A 9297-nucleotide genomic window follows, 5' to 3' on the forward strand; every position below is an offset into this window, starting at 1 on the left:
TAAATACTGAACGTTTTTTGTTTAGGGGAATTGATGTTATGCTGTTTTGATCAATCTTTATAGACCACAATAACTGTTTTTGTGCTACTTTTGCATAAGGGAATAGCAAATGTTTATGTGAAATTAATATAATTTGGGAGTTTGTTCAGTGTTAGCACATTAACAATTCTATTGCAACGTGATGAAGGCTCTCCAATCATTTATGTGATTTTCATATCTGGATTGTTTGTTCTTGCTTTTGCTCTTATAGTAGAAATTGAGGGCACATATGTTCATTAAATTTCTACTTTATAAGTGGCTTTGTGAGACCTTTTGATCAGTGCGAGCTAAAAGTTTTGTAAACTTAAGGGTTAATGCTCACTTATAGATGTGAAATACTTGCCGATTAGAGACAAAGTTGAAGAAGCACATATTATGGTTGAACACATTGACACTAAGTCAATGATTGTTGACCCGCTTATTAAGTCTTCATCTGTGGGAATAAGGTTTAGTGTTTCAAGTTGTTTTGTTGCAATTTTGAATTTTGTCTAAACTTTACTATTGAGTTATTTCATTCTTTTATGAATATATTGTCTCACTACGTTTGTGGATTGTCCAATTCAATTGTTTGATTTACTTGAATATCTTTTATTGTTTTGGATGATAAATACAAAACTAAAAAACAAATATAAATACAATATCAAACAACATGCATTTGAAACTTTTTTTTTTGTTGTTGTCAAAGATATTCAAGAAGGCAAGAAAGATCAAAGCATCAAACAAAATACAGCAAAAAGACAATTAAAGACAACAAAGGAGCCCCCATTTCCAAAACAAAGACTTAAAAAGACCTTTGCACACACACTAAATTACCCAGCACTCCCCCATCAGCGTTCAATAGTCCAGCATCCATCGCAAACTGCAATCCAGCCTTAAAGCCATCAACTCCACACTGAAGAATGAAGATATATACGCAACAAACATTATTATTCATGAAAATTAGAAACATAAATGTAATATGAAACAAGATGCCTTTGAAATTTTAAGCATTAGAAACACGTACCATTCATTTAAGAAAAACACTATCACCAATTAATTTCTCCTTCTAACACGCATGCGACCACTCTGCTTCGGCCTTTTCAGCATTTTACTTCGCACTTCTCTTCCAAACTCTTTCATAAACCAATCAACTTTTCTATTTGACAATACGAAATATCCTGTAGAAATTCCAACCACAATTCCACATCCATACCCCATCATTACTGCTTTCCAATCAATTCCATCTTCTCCCTCAAATGATATTGATGGTGGAGGTTGATGTGCCCCCTCATTGGTGCATGTTTTCAAAAGTGGAAATCCACACAATCCCAAATTCCCACTATATGAATCATTTGAAAATGTATCAAATTGGTTGCCACGTGGTATGGACCCAACAAGTTGGTTTTCTGAAAGGTTCAATTTTGAAAGGGATGTCAAGTTTGCTAATTGCCATGGAATCTTACCAACAAGCCTGTTTGAGGAGATATCCAACCATTCAAGTTCAGTCAAATTACTGAAGGAGGGTGGAATGGGGCCTTTGAGCTTGTTATGAGACAAGTTCAGCCCTTTCAATGATTTCAGCTTGCCGATGACCGTTGGAATCTCTCCTTTGAAACCATTGCTTGAGAAATCAATGGTTGTGAACATTGTCAGTATTTTCACCAATGGAAAGTCCAACCCTTTCATTGCTACTGTCACAGTGTCCTGATAATACCAAACTCCCATATATTCCAGTTCATCTTGTCGTACGTTCACCATAGCCATCAGGTTCTCTAAATAATTTGTCGGCAAAAGACCACTAAATTGATTGTGGGAGAGGTCCATGATTCGCAGTCTTCGGAAGGGAAATCTAGTTTTGGGATTGCTTATGGCACCATGGAATTGGTTAGACCTCAAGATGAGAACCTGCAACTCTGGAAGAGATTCCAACCAATAGGGGAAGGTGTCATTGATGTTGTTGTTTCCGAGGTCTACAACTTCCAGCTCTTTACAATTTAGCAAAGACCGCGGCACTGGTCCCTCAAATTGATTTCCATTCAGGGCGAGATTCCTCAACACGTTACCCTTTGCGAATGTTGCAGGGATCAAGCCAACAAATTTATTCTTCCGCAGATCCAAAACTGAGAGACGCTCCCTCAAATTCCCTATGCATGGAGGAATTTCACCACTCAAGCTATTATTCGACAAATCAAGGACTTGAAGGTGACTTAGGTTGCAAATCGTTGAAGGCAGCCCTCCAGTCAATTGATTGTTTGATGCAAAAAACAACCATGTGAAAGGTGGTGGAATCGGAAGCTGTCCTTGGAGCAAGTTGGAGTGAAGGTCAAGAATCCCTAAGTTTTCCCACGGAAGAAGTTGTTCTATACCTGTCAAGAAATTGTGAGAAAGATTCAAATAATTCAATGAATCTTTCCCCACATCCAACAGCCATGTGGGAACGTTGCCTTGAATTCGGTTCTGGGAAAGGACTATCTGTTCCAATTGTGGTGAGCCTCTTAGAAAGTATGGGAACTCAGTTATGTTGCAAGAAGACAAATCCAGTGACCAAAGTTGAGGCAGGGAAAAGTTACTGAAGTTGTTAAAACTTACCGATAGATGATTATAGGAAAGACCAAGATAAGTGAGACTTTGGAGTTTTTCAAACTTTTGAAACTCCAAAACGCCACTCAAGTTATTTGAAGATAGAAAAAGGCCTTCAAGGTGTACAAGTACAAAGATTGAACTTGGAATCACGCCTTGTAGCTTGTTAGAATCTAAAGAAAGATACAATAAAGAAGTAGATTGGAATTCGTTGATATTACCAGTGAGTTGGTTGTTGCCAAGGTCTAAAGATTCCAAAGATGGCAAGATATATAACCAAGATGGTATGGTTCCGTTAAGTGAGTTATTATATAAACTGAGTGAGATTAAATGTAAAGGAATAGGACCAACTAGTTGTTTCGTTGAAGAATCATATAAAGATGAAGATATTTTTGTGGAGTTACTATGAACTTCTGGAAGTTGACCCACAAACTTGTTACTTGAAAGATCCAATTCAATGAGTCCCTCAAGGTTTAAAAGCGACCATGGGATCTGACCACCAAAACCATTACCTGACAGGTCCAACCTCTTGATTTGTGTGAAGTTGCCAAGCAATGCAGGATATGACGATCCAACAAAATTGCAATGGCTGAGGTACAAGACACTCAAAGATTTCAAAATTCTGGTCAGATAAGGTAAATCTATTGAGATTCTAGTACTAGAGAGTTTCAAAAACTTGAGTGGACTGCTCCAATTTGATTTTGGGAAAGAACCAGTGAGTTCAAAGTTGTAACGTAAATCAAGTTCCTCAAGGTTTGGTAGGCAGAATGTTTTCTCTGGGAATTTCCCTTGCAAATTACAACCCCAGAGTCTAAGAGACGTCAAGGAAGAAGACAAATTCATAAATGAATCAAGTCCAACTGAGGACATGTTAACTCGGTCCAGACGAAGCTCTCTAAGATTTGTTAGGTTTTGAACAAGTCTTTTGAAACCAAGTGTTTCTAGGCTCATCATGGCTCCATAATTAAAAGAGATATTAAGTGAAACCAATTTAGAAAGGTATGAGATTTCTGAAGGGATACGACCACTGAAGTTGGAGTGGGAAAGGTCAAGGTGAGTCATACTTACAAAGCCACCAAAGTTGGAAGAAACTGGGGAACCTCTGAAATCGTTGTAAGAGAGGTTTAGCTTCTGGAGATGAGCAAGGGAGAAAAGACTACTGTTGTCATGAATATTGCCTTGAAGCCCACTATAGCCAAGGTTGAGGCCAATCACGTGACCCGTCACTCTTTCACAAGTGATTCCACTCCATGCGCAGCAATCCTTACTCTTATCCCAAAAGACTGTTCTAGGATAAGGAGGAAAAGTTGCTTCATAAGAAAAAAAACGAAACAGAGGAGGAGAGGTATCGATAACGAAGGAGTTTTTGAATTGAAGCAAAGCAGAGCTCTCGTCAGGATGACAGAGATGACCTGAAGAAGGAGAAGAAGAAGAGTTAAATGATGCTGAGCAGCTGAATTGAGAAGTATAGACCAAGAAGAGGAGATGCAGCCATGACAACCACCCCATCTTAATTTCTACTACTCTGAAAATGTTGAGTGTAGTTGGATGCTCTTAATGCATATATATATACATGTCACCTCTGGTCCATTATGAAAAGCTCTAATCCAACTTGTCAGTCTTTGTCAATTGGTAAGAAAAATCAATTGTTACAATATATATCTGTTAACGTGCGTTGGGAGTCAGGCTTTACCTTCATTGCTAGTCTTGGTCTTGCGGCAGTTGTCCTGTGCGGAATTCATTAAACAAGGTTCCATCAAGTTCTTGGTGATTGAAAACCACTTGTTAACTAAATTACATTCATCTAGAATGCAGTGGTACCAAGACAATGAAAGATGGGATCCATCAATTGGAAAACATGGTAATCTCTGCTTCTACCATTCTGACTAATTCAAACTTCAATAGCAACCAACCTCAAGGAAGACTTGGTCGATAGCAACCTGATGAATACAGTTGGAGGCCGCCTTGAACAATTTCCGCTGCCCAATCCTATCACAATGCATATTAATTATCAGTTACAAATTAATTGAAGTCAGGAGCTCGTGGTTAGGAATGTTTGATTTTAGAAATTCCTGTTCGGAATTTTCATGGACCTAACATTCATCACTAGAGTCTTGGTCTAGCGGGGGTTGTCGGATTCTGTGCAGAATTTCCACGCGTAGAATTATACAAGCGAATCTTATGTTTGTTTAGGTGTTGGTGAAATCTTGAGTGCTGAGCTTTGGGCCCTTTTCTTTGGTCTCAAGCTTTGCTTGGATGAGCAATATCATCCACATTCTTGTTCAGTCAGATTCAGCTCCTGTGGTTTATTTGGTTAATGAAAGATGGAATGATAATTTTCCACTTAGGTGATTAGTCATTTGTAATGTACAGTTGTTATCACCTGGTATTGCTTACTCATGTAAGTTAATGAATCTGGAGTGTTCCACCACTTGATTCACTTGCCTATAAAAAGGCAACCTGTATAGTAATAAAAGTTAAGAGACAACTCTCTCATATTGCCTTTGTCCGGTTACTGTTTTAGTTTATACTCAAACAAATATCAAACAACATGCATTTGAAGCTTTTTTTTTTTTTTTTGGTTGTCAAAGATATTCATTAAATCCCAAAAGGCACCAATAAGAAACTCAGACCACTTATATCTGGATGTGTGCTAAAACAACTCAATTCAGGCCCTACCCGTTCTATAAAAAGGGCAGCCCGAGGCTTCAAAAAGGCACTGAGTTCGGCTGAACCACAACTCTAAACACTTCATAGAAATACACTCACGCAAGAAGCATTTTTCAATTCTAAAAATGATGATTCAATATTACACCTGAACTAGTACTTGAATTGGCATCAATTTAGAACCTACAATTATTCATTTCAACTGTCTCATAATTCTCTTTTAAAGGAGCCTGGAGCAGATTAATAAACGATCAACAGAAATTTAGGAGCACTTTGGAATCAATTTACATGACATTGTTCACAAAATGAAAACTAGCTGGCATCAACTAAGATGTCACAAAGATGACAAGCAGGCTGTCCCAAACATTAAAGTCTGATGGGTTAAAATGAACAAAAACGTGAGAAAATCTTTGTCCTACAGCTAAAGCAGCCAATTCTTGAGTCTTGAAGCACATTTCTTCAGGTGAAAAAGATCTGCCCCTGCAACACAAGTATTATAATTAATTAAAGATCTTCAGCGATAATTTCTATTGAAAATTTTCAACTTTGTCATATATGCAATTAAGCATTCAAGTTGTAAACCAAACACAAGCAGTGAATTCATTGGAAACCTTACGCGATTAGACAACACACGATGAAAAAAAGTGAAAAGAAACCCACCACTTCTTCGACAAATTACAGGAAGGAATGACTCAGTTATAAGAATCATTAGTGAAAGCCAAGCATAAAGATAATTAACTAACAACAGTGAAAATTCATTCCGCAGAAGAATTGAACATAAAGACTTGCACAAGAGCTAGCCATAATCAATCAGCAAGGTTATGCATTATCACATTAGGTACTTATTATATGCCAACATAAAAAAGAAAAGAAGAAGTAATAAGAACTCACAATTAGATTATCATGTCTCCTTTATTTCCTTACAAAGCCAATGACAAACAGAAGCACCCAAAATCAATAAGATATGAGTAGTATGAGGCTAAACAATAACATCATGACTTATATCTATGAACCAAAGAGCTCTGTCCAACAAGAAGGTTTGCTGTCTCTATTGAGTATCTAGCAAGAAACAATAGTAAAGGCAAAAGGAAATAAAATTATGAAAATACTTGGCAAGAGAAATATATGACACCTCAAAACATCCATGACATGCATACAACAGTAGGAATGCTGATGAGTAATTCATATGAAAACCTGACTAGGTCATGGATTTGTTAACTACCAGTACCAAGCATAATGAACAGGTATACTATTTTGAGTCATCCATGGGTGAAAAATACTGATGGGATAAAACTACAAGAACCAAATGCAGCACAAGAATTCATGTTCATAAAAAAATAAAAAAGTATAACAAAAAACATTTTCCTTTTTTTCCATAATATCAATTTGTTTCCCTGGAATGATATATTGCCTTTTTGTTTATGGAAAAAGAGACAGTAGCCACTTCTTCCAACTCCATTTAGTTGTTATCTAAGCCCAGCAATTTAAAAACAAACACCAACAAATAAGAATACAACTATACAAACCTTGTTCAGTAGTGCATAAAAACACTATATACCGAAACAAATGCAAAAGAAACAAAAAAGAGATTGAGTGAATTCATCTTCTTTACCTCTCCTATCTACCTTTGTCTCATGCTTCATGTTCCTGATCAATATTTGGATAGTAGTTGGGCGAAACAAGGCTCTCCAGGTACATCTTAACAGTACCAACTTTGGGAAATCCACGAATTGGTAGATTCCGAAAGCTTTCTTCATCAAAATTGTACATAACCAACTGGTCTTTGAACACCAACAGGTCATGGTTTTTCTTCCAGAAACCTGAATGCAGTAATACGGAATATGGGATTGAGATCCTTATTTTAGTCCAAGTCTCCCTCACTCCATATTGTTTCATGACCCAAAACTCATTATGTGTTCTACCATCAGCACAATGTGTTATACATAGGCATTCCCTGAACACCCCCAGAAGATGCTGTTTAACTTTAATATTGGGATCAGGCAGCACTGGGATCTGTCAAACCTCCTCCTCTGCTAAAAGGAAAGACATGATAACCATTGATTTTTTACTACCGGCTCTTCGAACCAACCAATGAAGACCTCCATTCAGCAGGATCCCATCCCAATGTATAAGATATTCACATTTGTAGGGGAATCGCCTCTCAATCACTCGCCAAGAACCAGTTTTCATAGAGTAGACACTAAACAGAATTCCATCTTCAAAGCACCTCCCACTAACCACCTTGTAATCATCAGTAGAGTGATCAAATCCAAACCCACGTAGGTCAAAGTAATATGCCTCATGAACATATGGGTTTGGCGGCTCTGGTAGTTTCTTGGATTCCCTGGTTGCCGGATTAACCAAATACAACTTCCAGTAATGTAATTGGCACAGCAATAAGCCATTGCAGTATAACATAAAGTGAACCCGATTACTTTCCAGTTCACTATAAACATAGTCGAGCTCAGTGGCTACAGCTACTACACCATCATCATCATAATCAACAAAGGAAATGCATCATTACCATGGAGAAACTCATCGAGGTCCAAAGAGTAAAGGGACTTATGTTCCAAATTAGTAAACAGGACACTTCGTCTTTGATACAAAACATCGTCATTCTCATTGGTTTTATTAAAGTGCGTTTTAACAAAAGCAGGGTCGGAGATTAGAGAACGCCATGGCTTTGATACACACCTGAAGCGGCATAGGGACTTCACTGGTAGCCACAAAAGAATCTCATGTATGATCTCCAACGGAAGGTGTGGGTTTTTCTTCGGTTGGTCCGCCATTCTCTTCCGCCGTTCGCAGCTGGGGTTTCCCATCAGTTGGTGGCCATTAGAGAATTGTGTTTAACCGCTGAGTTCAGTCAGTGGACTTTGTATAGGGCTGGGCTCCCCAAGGCCCAGCATAACTACACAAATGAGTTCCTGAATTTGGACGTTTCATTTCGGTCCCTAAATTTTACTTAGTGGAAATTTTGATCCTTGTACTTTCATGCTTGTGTTTGGTAAGGATGTAGGCCCCATTTACGACATGCTTTTAAAAATTACAGTAAATCACAACAATTTTTAGTAATTATACACATCCACAATACTTTTATATTAACATTTACCAAACACTTTAATACTGTTTTTTGCACTCACAACATTTTTGAAAACATAGTTTACCAAACACTCAACTGCTTTATTTTATAGCTTACTTTACTTCACAGCTATTTCACTTCATAAATATTTTTTCTCACAGCAATACCAAACTAGCCCGTAGTCTAACTTCTATTAGGATCCCTATTAGCAGTGGTCACCTACATTGCACAACACCACTAAATTAGGGGTCTTTCATTTAAAAGTGGTCACCGGATAAATTGATTTTAGATATGCTCGATTTCATAGGTTAATTTACGGTAGGGGTTAAAAGTTCACTTTTAGACCATGTAGTTTAAGTTAGATTCAACCAGTATTGTTAACCAGTATTGCTCACATACCCGAGTGACCAATAAGATCTTACCATTTTGGCATGCTCAATATGATTGCCGAGTCGAGTCGAATCGAACATGGGCGAATCCAAAATTTCAACATAAGGTAAGCAGGATGGTCAGGATAGACGGGGGTGGACTAGAATAGGCAGGAGTGAGTTAGGTTGGGGTAGACTTGAGTTATCATTACTTAAAAAAAGAAAAAAGATATTACAAGGGATAAAATGAAGGTCAAAATTCACTTTTCCTCCTTATAGTTTGAATTAAGTTTTAAAGCAAATTACAATTTAGTACCTCAACTTTATATGTTGTTTCAATTTAGTACCCCAACTTTAAAATCTTGTAAAAAAGTACCTCAACTTTCATTTTGTATCAATTTAGTACCCCAACTTTAAAACCTTGCAAAAAAGTACCTCAACTTTCATTTTGTGTCAAAATAGTACCTCCGTTAGTTTTTCTGTCAAAATAGCAGGGGTATTTTCGTCTTTTCCTTAAATTTAAAAAATAATAATTTTTTTTGAATAAAAAAAATTTTAAAATAATAAAATTTTAAAATAATT

General features: G+C 37.1%; 1 protein-coding gene and 1 pseudogene across 2 annotated transcripts; both read right to left on the minus strand.

Annotated features, from left to right (window-relative positions):
• Positions 1 to 681: 681 nt before the first annotated feature.
• LOC147298450 (receptor-like protein Cf-9) lies at positions 682 to 4120 on the minus strand. Its single transcript, XM_086229686.1, has 2 exons — positions 1043 to 4120; positions 682 to 931 (listed from the first exon to the last, which is right to left on the minus strand). The coding sequence occupies exon 1, from the start codon at positions 4105 to 4107 to the stop codon at positions 1072 to 1074; it is 3036 nt and encodes a 1011-aa protein (XP_086085812.1). The 5' UTR covers positions 4108 to 4120; the 3' UTR covers positions 682 to 931; positions 1043 to 1071.
• A 1432-nt stretch (positions 4121 to 5552) lies between these two features.
• LOC147298451 (F-box/kelch-repeat protein At3g06240-like) lies at positions 5553 to 8062 on the minus strand (annotated as a pseudogene). Its single transcript, XR_015119882.1, has 2 exons — positions 6878 to 8062; positions 5553 to 5745 (listed from the first exon to the last, which is right to left on the minus strand). The product of XR_015119882.1 is annotated as an F-box/kelch-repeat protein At3g06240-like (transcript).
• Positions 8063 to 9297: the final 1235 nt, after the last annotated feature.

Source organism: Dryas octopetala, chromosome 1 (assembly GCF_963921425.1).
Source record: "Dryas octopetala chromosome 1, drDryOcto1.1, whole genome shotgun sequence".
Lineage (NCBI taxonomy): Eukaryota > Viridiplantae > Streptophyta > Magnoliopsida > Rosales > Rosaceae > Dryas > Dryas octopetala.

Excerpts from the sequence above, each read along its gene's own strand:
- LOC147298450 (XM_086229686.1), bottom strand. The coding sequence starts at position 4,107 with ATGGGGTGGTTGTCATGGCTGCATCTCCTCTTCTTGGTCTATACTTCT.